Source organism: Hemibagrus wyckioides, linkage group LG26 (assembly GCF_019097595.1).
Source record: "Hemibagrus wyckioides isolate EC202008001 linkage group LG26, SWU_Hwy_1.0, whole genome shotgun sequence".
Lineage (NCBI taxonomy): Eukaryota > Metazoa > Chordata > Actinopteri > Siluriformes > Bagridae > Hemibagrus > Hemibagrus wyckioides.
The window spans coordinates 12,666,070-12,691,980 of NC_080735.1; the positions used below are offsets into that span (position 1 = coordinate 12,666,070).

Below are 25,911 nucleotides of genomic sequence, written 5' to 3' on the forward strand. Positions count from 1 at the left end.
TTCAGTTGCGTCGAGTTATTTTCTTTTCCCAATACATTTCCGCTTAGCCCGCCTCTTACACCCGGATTGGATTCACTATTCCACCTCCTGCACTACGATTGGCTACTAGTTCGTACCTCTAGGCACAACCCTAAACAGTCCAATCGGATTTCAGCTTGCTGCAGCCAATCAATTTGGGAGAAGGCGGGACTTCACGGAAAAGCGGTGGGGAAAAAATAATGCTGTCACGTCTGTTCGCCCGTGGCTCGCTTCTCGAGTTGAGTGTCTGAGCGGAGCTCCGCGAGTCGGACTTACACACGGAGAAGACGCACACAGCCATGGCAGAAAACGCCGGCTTGGAAAATCATCGCATTAAGAGCTTTAAAAACAAGGGCCGAGATGTCGAGGTGAGTCACGGGCCTTGTTGTTGCTAACTGATCCCACGATCGCCACGGTAGTGAGTGGCCTTAGTCGTTTTTTTTTGACTCCGAATTTTGCGGTGAAATTTCAGCAGCGTTTCAGCTCGAGCTCGAATCCGGAACCTGCTTCAGTGTAACATGCGGAGCGGCGGGCGCGGCCTACGGGGGGGGAAAGGCCTCATTTACACCGCTGATTTCTCTTTAGACATTCACCACTCGGTATATCTGTTGTTAAAGACGCTTGATAAAACGAAACGACTTAAATTATTTGGTTTGTGTGCGTGTCTGACTCTTGAGCTCGAACTGCGTTCGCAGTGACCGTCGAGACCGAGTTTAGCTTCAAGCGGGCTAACGCAGATTAGCTAGCGTTTACCTCGTAGCCGGTTACTTGGTTAGCGAGCTAGCGTGCGCGAGAGAGAGAGAGAGTGAGTGATAATGAGTGAAAGAGAGAGTTAGCACGATTCAACATGGCTTCATTTTACAAAACCCGCGTGTGGTCGATGTTTTCATAGTTATATACTGAAACAGACATGAAAACGTAAGCGTATGTGCCGGTGGTGATATTAGCTAGCCTGTTAGCATTCTAAGTTAATCAAGAGCGCTGTTCTTTACTTAACTAGTACTGTTAGCTTAATGAAATGAGCGGCTTGGGGAAGTTAGTGGCTCAGATGTAATGATTCAGTGCTAAACATCAGATGGTAGAGAGTCTCGGCACTGCCAGAGAGCTGGGGTCAGATCTGCTAGATTAGACTGTGTGTTCTCTCGTAAATCGCTCTGGATGAAACCATCTGCCAAATGAATAAATGTCAAGCATGTACCGAGGAGTCGATTCTGATTCAAAGGAACCGAGCGACTCTCTGCAAGCTTCTGTTGCCTAGTTATGGAAAATAACAGAGCTGTGATGGACGGCATGCTTTCAGATGACTTGTATTATGTGTTTGTGTACTTGGTGGTGGTGTTACCTGTCAGTTCAGCATCAACTTGGCTTTATATTATTTATTTAATTATTTTTAAATCCGATATGATCCATCTTTGTAGGCCAAGCAAATCAGCTATGACACAGTAAAGGAACCAATCCGAGCAACTGACTCAAATGATTCATTAGACCAATCCTGAGCCCTGTCTGTCATTAGACTTTTCTTCAGTTCCCCACTCAAAGAAATGGATTAAAAACATACCACTGCAGGTTTATCTCATCCATGATGTCCCATATAGAATCATTCCCAAGAAAAATAAAGTTTAGAAGGAAGTAGCAGAGCGTGTCAGTTATGTAACATCTTAATCAAGCAAATAATTTTCACTCTGATTAGTACAGCAACGTTACACACCCGTGAGACTCACTGCAAGCGACTTTGATAGCGAGAACGCAGGTTAAGGAGGTTCGAACCTGTTGTAATGTCCTTGTTATCTGTTTTTAGTGTCTACAGGTTAGCTGTTTGACTGTGAGAGTCTTGAGTAGCGGCGGAAATGAGTAATATGTGGACAGTGTGTTTCCACAGCAAGGAAACGTTATCATTTTTGTGTACAGCGTTAGCAAGCATTGGTACAACAATGTGCACAAAGGTGTCTTGTCTTAAAATAGTACTTTGTGGTTTTTCGATACAATTTCTCTCTTTTATATCCCAAGTTCAAATGTGACCATGACGGACAAAAATGTCTACTCGTTTCACTATGATGTGAAAAAGAACATAAAACCTTTAGTCAGTTGTTTGAGTCTCTAAGGATATTGTAGTAGTTGTCTATAAAAAGTTAAAATATCTAATCTTCCAGTGAAATCTGTGTTTTAATGTTTTCCCAAAGGTTTTATAGGGTCTGTACATCATGAAGCCCTTGGTACCCTGAACACATTCCTCCCTGTAATAAAGTATTCCTCTTAAAAACACACATATCTACACTTATAGAGCTTAAGTTACGAAAACATTTTGGATTTATGAAAAGTTCATAAACCTGTTCTACAAAATTGAGTATTTTGCATAAATTCTTACTGCTTGAATTCAACAGCATGCCTTTTCCTCATCCGCATGTCAGGTTTCTTGCTGCTAGCAATCACACACGTGCTACGAATAAGATAAGTAGAGATTTGGATGAAAAGCAGTGACGTCCTTTTAGCGCTTGTGCAAACCGCCTGTGGGTCAAGGCAAGTCGTGCATTGTTTCTGACGGAGGTAACAAACACGGGAGGTTCGACGTTTGGATTTGCGCAAGCTAGTATGCACTTGGGAGAAGCAAAAAAAAAACCCCATCACTCTTCTTGTTTCAGCTATTCCAGGAATTCGAGCTGCAGTCCATAGTTCTCACACAGGCGCTCCAAGAATCTCGAGGAAACGTCTCTGTGAAAGCTTGTCATTAGCTTGCTCTTTAATCAGAGCACACAGTCTAGCATTTTCACCGTGAGAGCAGCCATGTCGATGTCATGTTGAAAGACTGGTTGAGAATTGCTTACAAATTATAAAATATAACAAGAATAATTTAACTGAGGATTGGCTGTATGTGGAGACATTTTATTATATCTGTCTTGAGCAGTATATTCAATCAAGTAGGCTGTTTGTCTTAATATCGCTCATCCTGCCTCTTTATCTCAAATCAGGAGAGGCAAGGCTACAGGGGTTTAAAAAGTAAACACTCGTATCCTAAGGTTGCCATTTTTTTTCACAAGCTAGTACACTAGCATACTAATAGGACGTCTCAGAAGTCTCTAGATGTGTAGTAAATTATGGCGCTGATGCTGGTGAGTGGTGGTACTAATTAATACGATGATTTAACATTATGGCTTTTAACAGAAATGCCTGAAAAGCTGGTTCTTTTTTAATTGTGCTGACGATTGATTGTTTTCTCCCATTGCGCCCACGCTGGTTTTAATTTACAACCGAATCAAATGAAGTGACTCATGAATCAGACCCATGAATCTGATGGATTTACAGTCAGGCTAAAGAGTCAGATCTGTCTCTAATGCTTCTTTGACTCCTCTGCAAAGGAGATAAAACATTTAATTGCCTCGATATTGACAGAACTGCATAGGCCGATCCATATTTATTGCCGTGTTGTTGCTAACGAGGTGGAAATCATCACGGAGCTCAGCGCTGATAACGCCCGAGATTACGGAGGACCCTTAAGGTGGTGTTCAGGAGCAGAGCAAGTGTTAATGGAAAAGCCGTAAGCAAACGTTACAAGTTTCACCTCTTGATTAGCACATCAGGCGCGTGTTCACAAACTCTCAGCAGTCTCAAACACTAGCGTTCACTCTCTGACACTCGCACAGATACACACACTGTGCCATTATGTACAGCTCAGCAGTGCCAAGCTGTCATGTCACTAGGGGAAGCTTTAGGCCTCTGGCTTATGGAGTGTTTCCCAACTGCTTTGCCCTGCTTTCAGCCCACTTCTGAGTCTGACTCATCTCACACACACACACACACACACACACACACACAGTGCTGGCTACATACAGTATTTAAACATTATGCCAGGCTGAAGGGCCGCACTAAGGCTTTGTGCACATGAAGAACGTGTTAACCTGCAGCTCTCTTCACTAAATATTGTTATGTTCTGTATTTACTTCATTTCCATAAAAGAGCAAACCGGTTGTTTGGAGCTACAGATAGCACTCGCATGACATCTTTTCGAGCTGAAACACATGCTTTGTTTCTCTGTTGTAGTGACCTAGTCATGAGTACATGTTCAGTTTTTTTTTGACAGTACGACTTCTTAACCATCGGCTATCTTCACCTCTGTATGGATACTTCAGCATTTTTTGTAAAAATACAGAAGCGGTGCTTTATCACTTCATTTCAAATGTTGGTTTTATGAGATCATATCAAAATGTTCTGGTAGCTCGGAGAACGAGTTTTGGCACAGCGTGTAATGTTTATGTATAAAAGTTCAGATTAAGGTCGATGTTAAGAGCCTTTACCGTGTGATTTTTATTTTTAGTTATAGCGATTGTTTCCGCGGTAAGTTAACATGGCGTCTCGTGATCTCAGGTTAAAGAATTTAATGTTATTTGTGTAGCACTTGTTACTATGGATATTATCGCAAAGCAGCTGTATAGGAATATGAAAATTTTTAGTGAATTTTAAAATGTAAATTTATTTTTATTCCTAATGAGCCTCGTACCTTTACATTGATGGATCAGTAATCAGTCATTAGCTAGCCCAGCCCTCTCAGTTGCTTAGCAACCGTCTTCTCCCAACCACATGACCAGCAAGTTTGTTGTTTATTTGCAGTTCTACACGAAACACACTAATTCCATTAAGCTTTTTGTTGTTGTTGAGAGGCCGCAGTTTCTGATTAATGACCCGAGCGAATGTTGTCGGTCTGAGGTTTTTAACACAACACAGAGATTAATGCTTACGCAGTTATTGCTCCTGTATGACACACTGTTCTGGTTATAAATTTTATTGTAGTGCTCCTAAAGATGTGGATATGGTAGATTTTCTTTTTGATTTTCTAGTCTTCTAGTCTCTTTCTTACTGTGTTCATGGTATTTGGATTGCTTAAGTCGGAGCTTGGGCTCCGGTGCTGTAACATGAACTAAGATGCCCAGTCATAAGACCAAACCCGATCTCTCCCTCCGTCCCCCTTGTGTGGAATCTCCACGTGTTCATTCCAGAGCACACCCCCCCCCTCTCCACCCCTCTTCCTGCCCCTCCTCACTCGTTCAGTTTAATTCTCTACAACTGTATATTGTTGATAAGCTCAAACACACTAGTTTGTCATAAGCCAGCTTGTCTTCGCTAAATGGAGCTTTAAAATAAATAAATAAACGTTTTAAATATGTAGCAGTGTGCTTAGTCTGTCACTCGGTCGTGTGAATGGAAGCTGACAGGAGATTTTATTCGTTTCCTGTGATGGATTTGAATTCAGATGCAAACTAGTCTCATAAGTCAAAACTCTCTGGAGGAGGATGGAGGACTGTCACAAAACAGGCTTTCACAGGAGGAATCCATGGATTTAATCCCAGAGCCGTGTCAACAAACACGGACTGATGGATTGTTTACTCACAACTAACTGGTGCTGGGCAATTTCCATGATAAATTCAATTAATTCAAATGTATGTATCTATGTCTGTCTATCTAGCTGTATGGAAGTATAATAGTGCCAAAATTCCTGAAAGCAAAATAGCATATTGAATCACATGAACTGAATAAAAACTTTTCACAAAAATATTTCTGCTTTAAAATTTGTTCTGAATGGGGGGGGGGGGATCCTTCCAGCATTTACAAAAAAAAATACAGTCTTCATTATTTTTCAACCTCACAAATTCAGGCTGAAAAAAATCAAGTATTAAAATTCAGGTTGGAAAAATACAGGCATTAATATTCAGGTCGACAAAATGCGAGCCTTCAAATTCAGGTCGAAAAATTCAGGTCTTAACATCCGGGCTATTACAGAAAGAGCAATGGATTGCTGATGTCTCGGGCCCGTGTCGCAGTGCACTTTAAAGTGTGCATCCTGCTCCCTGTGTAGTTTACTCCGAATCAGTTGCCGATTGGAACGAGGCTCTGGTAATTAACCTGAACGGAGAAACGGCTCCGGGTGAGATTGCGGGCTGTGAAGACAATGGGCCAAGGGGTAAGTTACATTAGATTTATTTAACAGTACAGTAAAATAACTCATACTGCCCTGTTAATTAATAAAACTAATTTAACTTACCCCTTGGTCCATTTGCAGGGACGTTTCTAGGATTTTAATAAGGATGTTTAATAATAAACACAAAATATGCAAAATTTTATTCAATCTTTTTTCTGACTCCTCCCACCATTTCAGAGTCTTGCTAGTAAAAAGGAGTTCATTAAATTCATGACATTTTCTCTCTTACACCTGCAATATTATCTCTTTTACAGCTTGTGTGTGAAGCAGTGCCATGTAGATTTATTATTATTATTTTACAATAATCTATATTATACTTGCACCTCTTTTCATTCCTCATTCATGCTGCCACTGCTGTATCTATTATTCTTTGTTTATTTTATTTTATTTACAGCCTCTCATCTCTCATTCTCTCGTCTGCCTTGCTGCTTGAATCTTGTCTACTTCATGCTCTTGGTGACTTTTCTATCCTATTTCTATGAGGGTGGAATCATCAGAGAGTATCTCAGAGACTTGACTTGAGCAAAACGGTCAATCACCATACTAGTATTTATAGTGCTGAGAATTCCTTCATCAATAGACAGAACAGCCGAATGATGGAGTCCATTGTTCACCTAAGCCATGTATGTATTTTAACTTAAATACTGCAATAGAAAGTCATGATGTTTAATAAAAAGAATAATGTCTTAGTGCTTTAACAGTTTATATTTTATTTAGATCTATCTTTAGGCTTATTTAATTTAAGGCTTTTGTACATCTTGTATTGTGTACAGTAAACAGCAACAGTGCTCAACTAAACCGATCAACATTTACTTAATTTCTCTACACTCTACTACAAAATTCAGGATAAAACATTCAAGGCTAGATTAAAATCATTCGGGGCTCAAGCCCTGCTGATGATGATTAGCCCTAGCGATGCCCCTGGTTCATTGTCTTCACAGCCCGCAATCTCACCCGGAGCTGTTTCTCCGTTCAGGTTAATTACCAGAGCCTCGTTCCAATCGGGAAGTGATTCGGAGTAAACTACACAGGGAGCAGGATGCACACTTTAAAGTGCACTGCGACACGGGCCCGAGACATCAGCAATCCATTGCTCTTTCTGTAATAGCCCGGATGTTAAGACCTGAATTTTTCGACCTGAATTTGAAGGCTTGCATTTTGTCAACCTGAATATTAAGGCCTGAATTTTTTTTTTTTGTAGATATAGTATTTTTATATTTTTATTTTATAAATGAGGATTTTTTTGGTAAATGCTGTAAGGATTTCTTTCATTCAGATCAAATTTCAAAGCAGAAACCTCTTTTTTGTGACAAGTTTTTATTCAGTTCACGTGATTCAATATGCTATTTTGCTTTCAGGAATTCTGGCACTATTATACTTCCATATAGCTGTCTGTCTGTCTGTCTGTTGTATGCGTGAGTACATATGTAAATGCATATATGTAAATTTAAAACACTGTGTGCTTAGATTAAAAAAAACAGGCAGAACTTTGTCATAGTCTGAGCTCAAAGTAAAGAAACCATCACTTCAGAGCTATGGAATTGTTAAGTCAGATGAACAAGTATATGTAAATTATTTATTTTGTTAGCAAAGAACTTGGCTGCTGTCTCAGATGACTGATCACTTTCTTTTTCAAACAGCGAACTGTATAAGTGTTTTAGACTTAAATATGTCTGTGTTGATCATTATGAGCACTGAGAGGTGAAGTGAATAACACTGATTATCTCCTCATTGATGCACGTGGGGCGCGAAGGCTGGCCCGTGTGATCCGATCCAACAGATGAGCCTTGTTCTGAAGAAGTTAATGCTGGTTTTGATAGAAAGGTGTCAGAATACACAGTGCATGATGGGTCAGGGCTGTTTTGGCAGCAAAAGGGGGACCAACACAATATCAGGCAGGTGGTAATAATGTTATGCCTGATCAGTGTACAGAACAACCAGGAAGTTTTGTTTTGTTCATTTCTGATGCTGTGCTGATTTGATGTCATTCCTAAAACAAGGAAGGAAATCAAATTTGAGAAGAATGCTTCAAGTTAGACTTCTCAGTTGCGGCGACATTTTCATGTCATGAAACCTATGGCCCCCATTTTCTCTGTCGAGAAAGAAGGGTTTGCCGAGTTGTGCAACAGTAGCAACGGCGCCATCTGTAACAAAGTGCAAACAATGTGTATTTTGTTTGGGTTTTTTTTGTTGTTAAATATCTGTTCTTTAAGTGTACTTAATTGTTTTAAAATCTATTGTTTGCACTGTTTGCTGTAGATGCTGTTACCATTTTTTTTTTTTTTTTTTTTTACCATAAATTACAAAAAAAATTGCATTCTAATTGAGAATTGTTCATAAGGCTCGAAAAGTCGAGGGGGTTGTTTGTGCAATATCACCCCGCCCTACCACTCGAGCAACTTTGAAGCACATGACGCCGTAAACCTTTCTGTGACTTGCACTAAAAAAAGCTTCAGCACACTCAAGTGCAGAGTCATCCAGATTACAATGACGCTCGAGGCCAGAAAAGTGTACGGAAGATCAGACGCTGCCGTCGGGTGGAGAGTCCGAGGATGAGACTGGATGCAGGCTGACATTTGAATCTAATCTTCCTCAGAGCGGTCCTGTAGCGCAGGATGTCCGATGTCCCCAATACTCGACTCGGGTTCCATCAACATTTTATTTTATTTATTTTTTTTAACAAAAGTGACGTGTGTGTGGTATAAAACAAGTCCAACAGACACTGTGCTGCTGTCCAGTTCTTATAGGGAATGTGTAAAAGATGGACAAGCACCATTGACTAATGCTCGACCCCAGGCCTCGAGACACACACCTGGAGCGAAGTCAGCGCTTTGTCACATATATGTGCATGAGTCAACTGAACAATACAGTAGTGTGTGAAAGGTTTCTGAGCGAACCTGCTCAACATGTGATTGGTGTAATAGTAGCTGCTCTGCTTCTCCAGACTCGAGCGACTGTGGGGCTTCTCTGGTTGCCATGACTACGCCGGCTGGTTGCCTCTTTGTTCTATGAAGTGGCCAGTCTGGGACTTGTTTTTCATCTCGTTGTGGACGCAGCTTTACACCTCATTTGTTATAAGCCGCTCTCGTCCTGGCCTGGACCCGTTCTAGTGATTCATACATATTATGAAAGCGCTGCTGTGTAAAATTCTCTCAACCGAAATAGCCCAGCTTTCTCTTTGCACTTCATCTACTACGTTGTTATAATTGCACAACCGTGTGTGTGTTTTTTTTTATTCCGATTTTCTTTTCCCCTGATGAACCTTTTGAGCGAAGGTTTATTCACCTCTACTCCATATTGCTTTTAGTTTCATCTGGACAACATGGAAATATGATTACAGATTAAATTGACTTTTCTCATGAAAGCTGCATCTGCTAGATTTATTTACGTATGCCAGAACATCACTCTGTCTTTGCTGTTAATAAATAACCCAGTAACAGGATAAAGTAACCAGACAAACATCCAGGAAGCTTAAAACTGCTAGAAACCTGTCCAGTTGATTCATAGCCTGGACAGTAGTGTTTTATGACCGAGTAGACATGTCGATATTTTATACCACGAGCCATCCGAAAAAATAAATAATAATTCCCTCTCGCCTTTTACGTCTCTCTGCTCTTCTCCTCCTATCAGTGAAACGTCGCACAGATTTATGTTGTAGAATTCCCTGTAGAAATTAGAAAGCTTCCGGTTTGTTTGTCTCAGCATTGACACTTTGCCATTTCTTCTCTTTCAGACTATGCGAAGACATCGTAACGAAGTAACAGTCGAACTGAGAAAGGTAAGTAAACCATGGAGCTTCCTCAAACAAGGTTCAGAAATGATTAGCGTTGCTATAACGTTATAACGAGGAGTGACCGCTGGAATAAGAACAAAATAAAATGGTGATTTCTGCTGCAGCAGGTCTTCACAAGCTCTAAAGTTCGAGAAGCCACGCACACAATATTTTATAATACTACCAAAACAGTCTCCTTGTTTGAGCACAGTTTCCAGCAGAACGTATTGAAACCTTTCTTACGAATCTTGGGATTGAGACAAATTTCTGTTCCTTTCCATCTGCATTTACAATTATCTGCTCCCTTTGTCTCTCTCTCTCTCTCTCTGGTCATGCACACAGACTTATTTTTCTTTATAATAACACTCATAAGATTAAACTTAAAATTTTCCGCAACATTATGGACACAGAAGGGCAAACGTAAACTCTACCAGAAAGACTAGCTATGATTATTTATTCTGCTCGTAAATGTCAAGCTGATCCGAGTGCACCGAAGTCTGTTTGATGCTTGTTGGCCCACGACTCTGGGTAAAAATAGCGCATGTTGTGACCTCCCCCTGTTGATGTAATAGTGAATCAGTAACCGTTCCTGAGAGCGAAAATGACCTCGGATGTTATTGCAGAGACTAGAGGTTGGGAACCTGAGGCTCATCGCGATTTATATTCAATTTACCTTTTCTTTCTTTTCCACGTCTCACCTTTGGCACGTGCTGTTACAAAACGGGAATTCGCACCTCCTTGTCAACAAACCTGTCTCCTCTCATCAGCATTGCGTGTTTAATTAGTTAGCTTAATTAAACAGACGCATGTTTGAAGGCTTTTTTATCATCAGACACCGAGGCTGATGAGAGCATTTGTGATGCAGTTCAGCTCCAGTTGGGTGGAGGTGTGCGTGGGTGGATGTGTGGGTGGGTAAAATAGAGGAGAGACCACATAGGGACCTTTTAATCTGAGCTCGGCATGATTCTCCTCAGGTACCTGATGCACTTCGGTTTGCGACAACAAACTGTGTGTAGTTGTCTGCAGTTTGTTCTTTATGTCAGGCTCATGACGAAGGGTTATTACGATGGTTTTAAATTGAAATTAGTTCACTTCTGACGTTAAAGGGGCGCTAAGCGATTTTGGGAAAAAACCTAGTTAGGATGGTTTTTATTGGGGGGGTTATGCATGGTGAAATCAGTTCACCTCTGTCTTTAAAGAGGCTATAAAAATCAGGCTCACGAAAGATGATTAGATTGGTTTTTGTTAGGGATTAAGCAAAGGTCTGTGAGGTGAGTTCACATCTGACATTTAAAGGGGCTATAAGCAATTTTGAAAATGCAGTCTCTGGTCTTAACTTTGCCTGAGAGATGTTACAAAAACACAAGTCATGACTGTTCCATTCGGGAAGCTTCATGGCTATCGATTATCTTCACATATATGGGTATAAGTAAATTACAGTTACTTGTTTTATTAAGTAAGTCGAGAAACCTAGTTTTTCAGTAGAGTCATTGGCTACAATAGAGGCTACAGTAAAGGAGGCTAATGTTCAGATGCAGTTTTCCAGTCCGCTATGATTAGCCATGACTACTACTACTACTAAGAAGCAGACGAGAGAATGAAGAGTGCCGCGGAAAAGAAAAGAGTCCAGGAAAGAGTGAGGCCAAAGTGAGTTCTGGAGACAAGTGAAGGATTTAAAGGGTTGTCGAGTTCACTCTCTGTGAAGAGTTATTTTGCTCGATAGGCTTCGATGATTTGATATCGTTATCGCTGTAGCTGAGCTGGTTACAGATAAAATACATGTAAGTATGAATTGCAAGGACATCTAAATCCAAATCTTTCCTCAGAGTGCTGTTTTGATCGAGATAAACAGGTTTACACCAAACTAACGCTGCAAATTGTGATCTAGACTCTAGATGTGTAAATGCTTAAATGGAACAAAAGTGCTGCTTTTTTTTTTCTCCATTGCACTGTGCACATCTTTAGATAGAGCTTTGGATAGAGAATATGGACTTGATGGTAACAGGTGAACTATTTTAGATGTTGCATCTGTCGTACATTAGCAGTTCTCACTAAATTTTAATTTTTAATCTATATTGCCAAAAGTTTTGGGACACCGTTGAATTCAGGTGTCGTTTTTCAGGGTTTAGGCTCGGCCCCTTAGTTCCAGTGAAAGGAACTCTTAATGCTTCAGCTACATACCAAGACGTTTTGGACAATTTCATGCTCTCAACTTTGTGGGAACAGTTTGGGGATGACCCCTTCCTGTTCCAACATGACTGTAGACCAGTGCACAAAGCAAGGTCCATAAAGACATGGATGAGTGAGTTTGGTGTGGAGGAACTTGACTGTCCTGCACAGTGTCTTGATAGAACACCTTTAGGATGAATTAGAGCGGAGACTGCGAGCCAGACCTTCTCGTCCAACATCAGTGCCTGACCTCACAAATGTGCTTCTTTAGGAATGGTCAAAAATTCCCATAAACACACTCCTAAACCTTGTGGAAAGCCTTCCCAGAAGATTTGAGGCTGTTATAGCTGCAAAGGGCGGGACAACTCCATATTACATTCATGTACATGTGAAGGCAAACGTCCCAAAACCTTGTCGTAACATAACATATTCGTAAGCTGAGGCATATGCTGGAGCTCATAGAATTGTATTTATTTATTTATCTTTTCCTAATAACGCACAACCTCAAGTGACCTGAAAGCAGATTTTATTTTATTTTTTTCGGGTGCAGATTTGTAGCTTTAACAATGCTTGTTAAACCGTTATTACAATCTTATTGTCATCTCAACCTCTTAAGATATATTTGTATAAATTGGATGTCTCCATTTTCTTTGTTTAAGGCTTTTTGTTTACATTTTTCTCTAAGCGAAAGCAGACCCACTGCTTACATAGCTTACATAGCTGTTTCCTGATGAAGGCAACTGACAAGAAGTAAGAGTTCATCTCCCGGCTGCGTGGGTTCATATAACATTTCAGATATGACTAACGAGGGAGATCATGTGACAAAGGACACAAGCCTGAACTCAAACCAAAATGTAGAAATATATATATGAAAATAAAGGAACCCTGCAATGCCTCAAAATTGACCTTCACTTTTATCCACGTGTTGTAACTGTGGAGTTTGACCAGAGGCTGTGGATTATCACTGTCTCACAGTATCGCCTCACAGACTGCACCTTTAATCAAAACCGCACTAAAATTTTTAGACATCTTACTTTTGTGTGTTTTGTAACGAAGGCATTTGTTTCATGATCTTGAGGGTTTTTGTTCAGCTTTGCAGTTCTTCTTTTTTGTTTACTACTTCACTTTATTTCGAAGAGATGTGTTTTAAACAGCGCTTTATTTTCAGAAGTACTGTAGTACAGTCCAGTACAGCGTGTCCATGTTAAGATCCGAAAGCTGAATTTTCGCTTTGAAATGCTCGACAATGGCGTTTTCAAACGTTTCCTCGAAATTGATCGTCCTCACTGAAACTTCTGAAAACACTTACATCCTTATACTCTGTATACGTGAAAACGGAAGAAGGTCTGCCTGTTTTGTTTTTGTTAGGTGTGTAAACATTCAGTCTCCTCTGAATTGGCGTAGCGATGTCGAAGAAAAAGCAGAGTTTTCTACCACAGAGGTAGAGATCTTGCTGTGAGGAAACTAAGACGAGAAAGTTGTTAGTTTTGAGTTGAAAGCCTGCATCACATGGTTAACAATGCATCTTTGTTCGTTCTCTCAATCCACACGATGATGCAGATATTACGTTTTTCAAATTTGTCCGCTTTGGAGATTGTTTCTGGACAAAATAGCCGCATCATTGTGGATGGAACGCCAAATAGTAGAGAAAAAGATGTGTATTCAGATTAATGTGGACGTAGCCTCAGTCTGGCAAACTTCTTTTTGAATTGAACCAGATTTGTGGAGGCTCTCTGGAATAAAGCATGTTTTTATTCTAAGGAATTTCACAAATCTATGTCTTAATCTTTCTATTTCTGGTACCTTCCGGAAATCGTCTGTTCTCCTGCGTTCTTTTATCTCTATTTCCCCTTGATGGATTCCCTTCCCAGCCTGGGCCTCTCTATACATTAAGCACTGTTGCTATTGGAGCACACACACTTAGACTGGCAGTATTTGGGTCAGGGCTTTCCTCATCCCACTGCTTGGGCACTTGTTCTTGGCCCAAAGCCAGAAAGAGGACCCTTGCAAAGCCGCATGGGGGTATTTGGGCCTCTCCCTTGTTCACTTCAATACAAATTTGCAATTATACCAGTACAGCATAATGAAAAGCCTTCTTACTGCAGAATGTGTCGTAAACACAAAAAGCACATGATGGTGTGGATGCATTACTGTAGAGTAAACAAGTGCAATACAAGACCGTGACAACAATGCACAGCCATACACGTATATTTGAGAAATGTATCTATACGGTGTGTTCAAAAGGAGGTGGAGGTAACACTCTTGTGGCATATGGTGAAAACAGTCGGAGTTAGTCAGGCATGATCATCACATACAGCACTGATTGCATGAATGACAAACACGTTGCACAATATTGGCTGAGAGGAAAGCAATATTGCGACAGTTCCATTTCTGAGTAATAATGAGTGTAGAGTGGAAACCAGCAGCTTGACGTAAAAAAAAAAACAACAGTGTTTGTAAATGTCTTTATGGCTGGTAGAGCTTACAGATGATGCATAGGGCTGCCTAATGCAGAGCTTTGTGGTTAAACACAGTGGAGTTACTCTACAAAGGCTGTGTTGTAGTTGGTCAAAATGTTCTCCACATCTAAAGATATTGGTGAGGATGTGGTCTGTAGTTTGATCTTCCATATCCTCCTGAGGAAATTATGCTACTGGTGTGCTTTCTTGGTAAGGCTGAAGATGGGAACGGGCCATTAGAAGCCTTGAGTTACGTTGAGCAGCAAGCTGTTTACTCTCTGGTTCACACACAGCTTCCTAAAGTCACCGATCAGCACCTAATATCTTGCTGAGCTGTGCTGGGGGTGCAAGTTATATTCAGCACATCAGTTTACTAGAAGGTTCTACTTCCTCACTATTGTGGATCAAGCCTGCCATGTTGGTGTCAGCTGCAAGCTTTATGGAGTTGATGGGGTTTGTTATGCCTGAACAGGCAGTACAGGAGAGAACTGAGTGCATGGCCTTATGGGGCACAAGAATTCAGGATGAGTGTGGTGGAGGTGTGGTCAGCCTTCATGATGGACCAGGTCCCGCCACTGAATAAGCTCCGGATCCAGTGTACACCAAGGCTCTGTGTGGTCTGGTGGTAAGCTCGATATTAAACATTCTTGTATAAACTTTAGTTTAGTAAATTTGGCTGAATTTTTCTTCTGTCAGACAAACTGAAGTGAATCAATGACACCCAGGTCTGCTGGCTATGATGTGTGCCATGACTAATCTCTCTGCTTCATATGATATGGGTGGTAGTCATTCAAACGGCAGACTTGTTTGGATCAGGTATGATTTTTATGAGAACAGTAGCGTGGGCCACAGAGATGTTGATGGGATCATCACAGACTTCTAGCTATTCTGTGCTTGTTCTAGACTTCCATCTGTTTACTGTCCTCAGGCATCTGCTCACCTTATACGTGGACAGCGGAAACACCTGGCCATCAGAGGGATCTTATGGCTGTTGGCATCAAAGCCTGCCTCGAATATTTTGAGCTCATTCAGCCATGGGGCATGGATCAGACTTGAAGTAGTCCTCAATCTGCAGTTCTTCGCAAACTTTTGCAGACCTTGTTTTAAAGGTTGTTTGTTGTTTCTTACTGTTTCAAGCTTGTATACATTACCGGTTTTATGGAGCTTGAATGAAGATTTACTCCAATTGGTAAAATTGTAAGCAGTGAAGCCTACTCAATAAAATTAATGCAGGGACTCTGACTAGCTGCCTCTTTCCCTTCCGGAAGGACAGGTTCAGCTCCAAGCCTTCACACTTTTGCCTGTTGGAGGAGTTGCTCGTATGCATGCTGCAAAAACAGGGAGGTGTGTCCTGATTGTCAAGGTGGGGGTGGGGAATTTCTTTGTGACTGCATAGGACTAGCCAGGGCATATAGACAAGACAAAAATGATGGCCGCTCCATTGAACTTGCCCGCTGTGAGTACAGCAGTGTCCTGACTCTACAGCCCACAGAACCGTTCCAATCTAGCAGCTGTTTCAGATGTTGGACTAATTGTTGCTGGAGCATGTTTTGACAGGAAGCAGGATTTTGCACAGCAACCAGCCAGAGTTGAGGCTAACAGTAGATCAGTGAAGCAGTGGTTTCTGTCTATAAAAGGCTGTTTGGATGAAAGAATGGGAATGTGGATGCTCTGAGTGTGTAGTACACTTCTGCATTCCTCCAAACGCAAAATCCCAACAACAGTAAGATCACATACTGTACACTAGACACAATGACGCACCCTGGAAGCAAAGTAACTAATATGTTATTGACCAATAAAACCAACCCATATTAAGGATTAATCTGCATGCCAGTAGACAAGTATTAACATTTGTTTGTTTGTTTGTTTTTAATACAAAGACCACTTTACTGCGGATATTAGTGGCTTTATTTTGTGGCCCTGGAAAAAATCTAGCAGCTAAATTTAACTTATTGTTGATTCTTTTAGTTTCCATTTAGACAAAAAATAATTTACCATTAAAAGTGAAATGATGAGATGCACTTAAGCGCTGTCATGGTTCGAGTATATTAAGTTGGCTGCTTGGTGAAAAATAAACCTTGTTTTGGAAAAATAAATAATATTGTGCTGAGTTTTCCTTTATTTTTAATTAAGAAAGCCGAGATATGAAAACCTGCTATGATCAATGGTTGCAACGTGTTGGAAGTTTTATGCTAGTGAGGTTTGTTTGTTTGTTACAGTGAAGTGTAAATGTAAACCTTTTATTAAAATTATACCTTTCTCCTCTACAGAACAAGAGAGATGAGCACCTACTGAAGAAACGCAACGTTCCACAGGACGAAAGTCTCGAGGACTCCGACGTAGACGCAGACTTCAAGGGGGTGAGGATCTCCTGCTCCTCGTACTCTACTCTTTCCTTCCACTTTCTTTCTCTGCAATTTCATCCTCTTGTCACTAGTTTCCTCTTCCAGCCTGTCTCGTCTGCAAGCTCACGGCAATACCGGTCCCATTAAGTCATGTGATGTGCTTAATCTTTTTGTGACCCTAGATGTTTTTGTCTGAAAGCACTATAGCTAATCATGTTGTTTCTCCCTGTTCTGTTTTTCTCCTTTTCTGTATTTTAGCAAAATGTAACGCTAGATGCCATCTTACAGGTAAGTGCTTCAAGAGATTTGTGTGGTTGGGCCAGTTGATGGATGGTGGAATGTGATAAATGCAGCACAGGCACACTCTACCCCTTTAGCGCAATCATTTGCTCTCTTTCTGCCTCACTTGGTTTTCCTCTTTCTTTCAGAATGCCACCAGTGACAACGCAGTAGTACAGCTCAGCGCTGTACAAGCAGCCAGGTTAGAATCGTGTTTGTTTGAGCAATCTTGTTAATCGGATGATCAAATAATGCAACCTTTTTAGTGCCTGTACTGTTTTCTGAATAATGCGATCTTTCTGTGAGCAGAAAACTACTCTCCAGCGACAGAAACCCTCCCATCGATGACTTGATCAAATCTGGGATCCTACCCATCCTCGTCAAATGCCTGGAGAGGGACGACAAGTAAGTTTCCCCAACTACGCCACTCCAACATGTCAGGATGATCGGAGATGGATGGATGGGTAGATAGATGGAAGAATGGGGGATAGTGTAAGGGAGAGAGCATTTGGAGCGTGAAGGAGATGCTCCTCATTCTATGGTGCTTTTCAGGCTCCCCTCCCCCATCTCCCTCTCTTTCTCTCAATCTCTGTTTTAATAGAATTTGTTTTGAATGTGTATTGTAGTGTATCAATATTTTCTTAATTACCAGTTTGACAGTTTAATGAAGGAACAAGAAATCATCATGAACACAGCATTATGCTAATTCTAGTCTGTGTAATCAGACCATTATTTAGCAGACAAACCGGTCATTCACACTGTGGCCAAAAGTGTTTGGACATCTGTCCACTTCACCCGTATTTGCGTCTTCCCTTAACTGGTTCCGCAAAGTTCAAAGCACACAATTAGATAGGATGTGTTTGTTTGAACACAGTTTGCCTTCAGAGGATCTAAAGAAGCCAAGCATGCAAGGAGTCAGTGCCTCATGCACAACCTTCAGCCTACCACTGCTACTTCCTCCATAGTGGCTTGTGGTGAAGAGCGTTATTTAGCACCTATAACGAGACAAAGACGCATTATGTGTAATAGCAGAAGTTGAATACATCACAATGACAAAACCGTGATGGAGAATAGATTTTCTGTTAGATTGTAGGTGATGTAAGTGATTTTAATAAACGGACTTGGTGATTCTCATATTGTTTTGGGGTCTGGAGCTGCTCCTGACCCTTTGATCTCTTTGATTGTCATTTCTCAAACTGTCTGCCCTTCCCTTTTTCTCATATCTCTCTCTAGTCCCTCGTTGCAGTTTGAGGCTGCCTGGGCTTTGACTAACATTGCGTCGGGGACCTCGGCACAGACACAGGCTGTGGTCAAATCCAGTAAGATGGCTGCCTTCCATGCCCTGAGCGTTTCTCTCAGCTATATGAACTTTAGATTCAGTTGACCTCTCATGCCTTCTTTTTCATTGTGTGTGTGTGTGTGTTTAGATGCTGTTCCCTTGTTTTTGAGACTGCTCCATTCCCCTCATCAGAATGTGTGTGAGCAGGCCGTGTGGGCACTGGGCAACATCATTGGTAAGTTATCACCTCTGAGATTCTCTGAGATACTTCAGGCTCTGACAGTAGACAGAAGATTTACCTAGCTAGCAGATTTATTAATGTGTTCGGATGAACAAACTAACAGCACAGGGACAAGAACATAGACCTAAGTACAGCATCACGATCTGTGAATTTAAGGCTTGCTTTATTTATTTATTAACTAAAATTATGTACATGTTCATAAACATGTTAAACACTATTCCATTTGTCCAAAACATAAACACGTTTTTTGGGCATGGTTTAAATCTAGTTCAAATTACATAAATCTTTTTGGACTTTTAATTTTGTGAAATTAATTAATTAGTTTACATAAAAACCTGACTTGGGAGTGCTGGTGGCTCAGTGGTAGTTTTCTCACCTACCATGCTACCAGGTTCGATTCCCAGCCGGTGCCCAAACCCCAGCCACTGGATACAGTGCCGGTCCCAAGCCCGGATAAAAATGGGAGGGTTGTGTCAGGAAGGGCATCTGGCGTAAAACCTATGCCAAGCTGTGGTGCGGACCAGCTGGTCCGCTGTGGTGACCCCTCACACGCATAGGGAGCAGCCGAAAGATCAATAACATAAAACCTGACTTGGGAACCGAACTAAATAAAGTGTGCTAATTTCTGCACGTGTGTTTGACCCGTTCAGGTGATGGGCCACAGTGTCGAGACTACGTCATTTCACTGGGCGTGGTCAAACCTCTCTTGTCGTTCATCAATCCCTCCATCCCCATCACTTTCCTGAGGAACGTCACCTGGGTTATCGTCAACCTGTGCCGAAACAAAGACCCGCCCCCACCCATGGAAACAGTACAGGAGGTGTGTGTGTGAGCGAGAGAAAGAGAATCTGTGTGTTTTTTCTGTTTGTTTTTTCTTTTACTGTAAGGAACAAAAACTCCCTAAAGCTCATGTGTGTGTTTTACACTCCAGTGAATTCCTGCCTGCAGCTTCAAGATTTCCTGTAGAAATTCTGCTTCAGCTTACTCTCTTTGGTTCTGGACTAAAATAAGCAAATAAAATGTAAAGACGACTGGTTTAGATGTCTGATTCAGATGCTGGTGTTTTGGTCTTTTAATATTTATCGTTATATGGGTCATGCTGTGTCCGTGTTATCATACGGTGTTATCCTCTCCGAGATGAGACGAACGTTATCAAACCACGTCCTGATTAGAAATTGTCAGAAGTCATAAGCTATAAAGACTAGTCATTAATATCAGTCTTTTTCTTTCTCTTGAACAGATCCTCCCTGCCCTTTGTGTCCTCATATACCACACAGATATAAATGTAAGTACATTTGAACTCATTTGTTTAAAAAAGAGACCTAAGGGTTGCACAAGATGAAGTAAATACTGAGTTTTTTTATGTTAAATTTACTCCTTTTCCTCTCCAGATTCTTGTAGATACAGTATGGGCTTTATCGTACCTAACAGACGGAGGGAATGAACAGATACAAATGGTCATAGACTCAGGTGTCGTCCCCTTCCTTGTCCCCCTCCTCAGCCACCAAGAGGTCAAAGTTCAGGTAAATGAACGGACAAATGATCACGTTTTTAGCACAATCTAGTCTCCAGACAATATGAAGTAATGGATGCCTTCACATTTGCATTTAGATCATTTAGTGACTCCTCTTATCTTAGAGCAGCTTACAGAAGTGCAAAGTCTGTGTTGAGAGAGAGAGAGATCCTCAAACAAGATACTTAGGCTATCCTCTGAGACGAAAACCCTTACGCCATCGAGAGTTAGAACAGCGAGGAAGCTTTATTCGATTGATTTATTCAACTGTTTTAGATAATTTCCCATTTTAATAGTTAGAGATTTTTAATTGAGAATATCAAGTTTTTCTCACATACAGTGATCCAGTAAAATTTCCAGTTTGGAATTTCTTCCAATTTCTCTAGTGTCCAAGGTTCTGCAAATAGGGGGGAAAATGTGGATCCCTAATATCAATTTCAGAAACTGCATTTTGTTACTAGAATTTAGAGGTTTATCCTGGTTCCCTGTGTATGTGTGTGTTTGGATGGATATTGAAGGAAGCTTCACACATAGGTTCTGCAGGGTCACAAGAATTTTGAACCCTTAAAATGGGCTCACTGTTGACCGGCGTTGAGGTCAGAGTTTAGAACTCCTGGTATAGGCAACAGTTTTTTGCTCTGATTTTGTTTTTCCCCGTGAAATCAGATAATAGTTCAAATCTGTGATCTGGATAATATTTGAAATGAAAATGAAATGAAATGAAATGAAAGCCTTTATTTGTCACATATACATTACAGCACAGTGAAATTCTTTCTTCGCATATCCCATCCTTGGAGGTTGGGGTCAGAGCGCAGGGTCAGCCATGATACGGCGCCCCTGGAGCAGAGAGGGTTAAGGGCCTTGCTCAAGGGCCCAACAGTGGCAACTTGGCGGTGCTGGGGCTTGAACCCCTGATCTTCCGGTCAACGACCCAGAGCCTTAACCACTTGAGCCACCACTGCCATATTTTTATTTATTTATTTATTTAATATTTATTTTGCATAAACACTTCTACAGAAACATTAGTAGTGAAAGTCTAGATATCGTCACAGAAGTCATGATCTCGTAGCCTTTTAAATAGGATCCTAAAAGGAAATGCTTATTTTGCTGCTCTGTAACAAAAATGAGTTATTGTTTTAAAGAAATCACACCATGTGATATTGATCTGCATGTTTACGATGTATTTTTGCTTTTCTCTCTCTCTGTCAGACGGCAGCACTGAGGGCAGTGGGTAACATTGTGACGGGGACGGACGAGCAGACTCAGGTGGTGCTCAACTGTGACGTGCTCTCCCACTTCCCCAATCTGCTCTCACACCCCAAAGAGAAGATCAACAAGGTGCGTACACACACAGCATGAACAGTATAAACCCAGCGCATGTACACATGCAATATAAAGTGCCGTAGGAGATGCTCCTTCTTTCATCTAACCTATGAATCATCATATTTGAAGCTTTCTTTCCTCTGACTTTATTATTGGACTAAGAGAGCTGAAGGTCACTCTCTAGAGATAAAGTCCAGCAGTTTTTTTTTTTTTTTTTTTTAAATGAAAATTATGTAACATGGAATATGATTAGGATTTTTGGCCCCATGGGTTTAAAGATCTTCTCAAAGGATGCAAATGATCTGACTGCGTCTCTTTTTACGCACTGGTGTTCTCCTACAGGAGGCCGTGTGGTTCCTGTCCAACATCACCGCAGGGAACCAGCAGCAGGTGCAGGCTGTGATAGATGCAGGGCTTATCCCCATGATCATCCACCAGCTGGCCAAGGTAAGAGACATAATTATCCTTCACTAATTCTGCGACCATGTCTGTCTCTCTCGTAATAATCTAATATCAGATGCTACAAAGGTGCGTTGTGTATTCCATGATACCAATGAATAATAATATGGGGTGGTAATTTTTCCCTCACATCCTGCTCATGTTTTGTTTCTAGGGAGATTTTGGCACGCAGAAAGAGGCCGCATGGGCCATCAGCAACTTAACAATAAGTGGAAGGAAAGATCAGGTTTGTGTTAACTTAAGGCACAATGATTTATAAAGCACAGTGAATCAGAATGAACAATAGTTCCTCTTCCTGTGTGCCATGATGGACAGGTGGAGTACTTGGTGCAGCAGAATGTGATCCCGCCTTTCTGCAACCTGCTCTCGGTGAAGGATTCGCAGGTGGTACAGGTGGTTCTAGACGGGCTGAAGAACATCCTGATCATGGCCGGCGAGGAGGCTAGCACCATCGCTGAGATCATTGAGGAATGCGGAGGTAAACGGAACACAGCACAGAGGACAGAATAGAGGCTGGTCATTTTCTTGAGGTGTTAGTGGATTAAAGTGTTTTAGTGAAGACAGAACAACAGGAGTCTTTCCATTTCAAGTAGCTTTTCACCAGAGCCCATATTAATTCCTGGGTCATAGTTCCAGGATTTATTCATTTATTAAATCGGGAACTAATGTGTTAGTGTTAGTCTAGTAAAATGTTAATGAACAACACATCTGGATTTTCAGCTCTCATGTATGCTATGGTGCACCTACTGGAACCAGAAAGTTCCTTAAAATGTTCCTGAAACTTAAGGAAAACATCCTTTTACTGTCTGATCTCTGCAAGTTCTAAACGTTATGTTTGTTCATCAGGACTGGAAAAGATTGAAAACCTGCAGCAACATGAAAATGAAGACATCTACAAGCTAGCGTTTGAAATCATCGATCAGTACTTTTCAGGAGATGATGTAAGTGTTTTTATTTTTTATTGAATTAATCGTTTTTTTTAATGATGAGGTCAGATATACACTATATTGCCAAAGCTTCGGGACACCCATCCAAATCATTGAATTCAGGTGTATAAAGTCTTCATCATACCAAGACATTTTGGACAATTTCATGCTCCCAACTTTGTGGGAACAGTTTGGGGATGACCCCTTCCTGTTCCAACATGACTGCACACCAGTGCACAAAGCAAGGTCCATAAAGACATGGATGAGTGAGTTTGGTGTGGAGGAACTTCACAGAGTCCTGACCTCAACCTGATAGAACACCTTTGGGATGAATTAGAGCGGAGACTGTGAGCCAGGTCTTCTCCTTCAACGTCAGTGCCTGACCTCACAAATGTGCTTCTAGTGGAATGGTCAAAAAATTCCCCAGAAGAGTTGAAGCTGTTATAGCTGCAGAGGGTGGGCCAACTCCATATTAAATCCTATGGGTTAAGAATCGGATGTCATTAAAGTTCATGTGCATGTAAAGGAAGGCGTCCCAAAACTTTTGGCAATATAGTGTATAACCTATCTTTCATTTCATTGTCATGACCCTAAAATATTCCTCTTTGCCTCTTTATTCGATTAGATCGATGAAGATCCAAGTCTGATCCCTGAAGCCACACAAGGAGGCACATTCAACTTCGACCCGACATCCAACCTCCAAACCAAGGAGTTTAAGTTCTAATAGAGCCAAGTTAGAACTTGAATCAGGCGGGGTCTCCTGCTGCTGTCCTTCCCCGCCGCCCCCTCACCACGATCCAACCATCATCTATCAACCTGCAACTCACTAACCTGACACAACCAATCAAGATGCATAAAAACTACAGGTGTAACTTGCACTGAAGGATACGAGCATCAGTCTCGAGCGTCACCCGAAGTCGGAGTGAAGTCTACACATTTCGTAAAGAAGAGGGCGACCTCTTTAGTCACACTGCAATTGCCAAAAGGAAAAAAAAAAAAGAGAGAGAGAGAGAGAGAGAAATTTCTGCTGTTTTGCTCACTCGCACATACACACAAACACAGACTTGAGTCATATATGTGCATCAACATTTCTAGAAATTTCTAACATTCTTCTACCAGCCATCATATCAAAAGATGGGAGAGAAAAAAGTCGAACCAGGTTTTTTGTTTTGTTTTTGTTTTTGTTTTTTTTTCCCCTCCCCCCATCAGTTATTATTTCTCTCCTTCCAGCAAATTTCTCTCACCGGGACGTCGCAGCCCTGTCGATGTTTAATCTAGAGCGCTAGGACAGACACCCTACATTACGACATCCAGCCTCTGCTCTGCTAAGCCATGTGGAACATGCTTCCCCTTGTCTGAGGACTAGTCTGTGGAGCAGTTCATTCAGCAAGCGCGGGGTCTTCTCCTTTTTCTTCTTCTTTTAAATTGTGTGCAAATAGCATGTACGCTAGCACTGATTTTTTTTTTTTTTTTTTTTTTTTTAAATGAAGTCATCACCAAACTGATGTGTGTATGGAAAGTGAATATAACAAAATCACACACCACAAATGTACATACTCTAGTTAACCCCAAGTTGGGGAGTCACTTAACCGGTTAACAAAAGTGTGTTTTGTTTTGTTTTTTCCCTTTCTTCCTTTATTTTTTAACTCATGGCATGTGCCATGTGAGAAGAGGACTGGATGGAGTCGTCAGTAAACAACGTCAAAAAAATAAATAAATAAAACAAAAAGTCAGACATTTTAAGGGATGTCCCTGTTCAAAGTGTTTGTGGACTTCTACACCAGTGATGAAATGAGGATTTTTCAGTATCACGCTCTTGACATTTTGGGAGGAATTCTTCGTTTTCCTGCTTCATAAAACCATACCATAAAAAAAAAAAATTGCCAATGTTCACCAACTCCCCCCCTTCCATCACGCATGGAGAGAATCTATTTCTTTGTGTTTAAACAACAACATGGGCTTAAATCATCAGCAGAGAGAATCTTTGCAGAAGTGATTGAACTGTGATTATTCTTTTGTTTTCTGTGGTGGAGCTTCCACATTTTGCAGCTTCGATTCAGTCTTATATGCACACTTTTTGTCGTCCCTATATGAATATTATTATTATTATTATTATTTTTGGCTAAACGTACTTGGAAAGCGACATTCGCTTAATATGTATACACAAGCAATGGAAAGTGGAGCTCCATGGCAGTGCTGTTTCTGTTTAAGATTTATTTGCTACAAAAACAATAACTGTACAAACTAAAACAAAAAAAAAAAACGTATCTTTCTTGTGTAAAGTATCACCGAAAAAGCTGCCACACATTAGACGTTTGATGGGACACTCGAGAACAATAATAACATTGTGTTACTCATTCACAGTTAATTGGGGACTTTATTTTATTTTTATTTTTTTTCGTTTTATGATTCACTTTGTTTGTTTGAGGGCAAATTTTTTGTGTTGGAATGGGCTTTTTAACTGTTGTGACTGGACAGTTCTGTGTTTTTGTTTTTTTTGGTCCCTTAGCATGTAATTGTAAAGGGATGTATGGAAGTACAAACATTTTACATTTGGACTAATGTAGTTGTGGTTCGGCTGCAGACTACTGAAGAGGATCCGAGGACAAATGGCAGCCCTGGTGGTTTTTTGTTTTTGTTTTTTTTCTTTCTTTTCTTTTTATTCATTTATTATTGATGAACAAAGGCCTGCATAGGTGTGAAATTCATGAACTTATGTAGACACTTATTTAAAAGAGGAAAAAAAAAAAAAAAAAAACGAGCCACTTTAAAGATTTGAAATTTTTTGTCTTGTATCCGAAATGAATACAAGCTTATTGCTGGTTGCAAGATTTTTACTTGCTTAAGAAGAAAAGAAAAATATGAAAAAAAAAAAAAAATAATAATAAAAAACTGCGACAGATCGCATTTTGGCCTCCGATTGTTTGTATCTTTTTATAAATTTTAGCATTGAAACACTCTTTAAGGTGGCTCATCTGTATTCTTTTCAACTCCTGTGCATATTAAAGATGAACGAGTTGAAATTCATCGTGCCTTTTTCTTTTTCATTTTGATTAAATGGACTTAAAAGCAGAGCAAATCTTAGTAGTGCTAAGCAGTGGAGGTGTTTTAAAAAAACAAAACAAAAAAAAAAAAACAAGGGGTCTGTCGGGTGTCATGT

At 40.7% G+C, this 25,911-nt stretch overlaps 1 protein-coding gene across 1 annotated transcript; it reads left to right on the plus strand.

Moving 5' to 3' along the window:
• Window positions 1-196: 196 nt before the first annotated feature.
• On the plus strand, window positions 197-25,778 carry kpna3 (karyopherin alpha 3 (importin alpha 4)). Its single transcript, XM_058380172.1, has 17 exons — window positions 197-386; window positions 9,720-9,764; window positions 16,657-16,746; window positions 16,990-17,019; window positions 17,160-17,212; window positions 17,320-17,415; window positions 18,244-18,329; window positions 18,438-18,524; window positions 19,181-19,350; window positions 19,771-19,815; window positions 19,922-20,053; window positions 21,253-21,381; window positions 21,709-21,813; window positions 21,980-22,051; window positions 22,141-22,303; window positions 22,672-22,766; window positions 23,377-25,778. Exons 1-17 carry the CDS (start codon window positions 318-320, stop codon window positions 23,473-23,475), a joined length of 1,566 nt encoding a protein of 521 aa, XP_058236155.1. The 5' UTR covers window positions 197-317; the 3' UTR covers window positions 23,476-25,778.
• The last annotated feature ends 133 nt before the right edge of the window (window positions 25,779-25,911 follow it).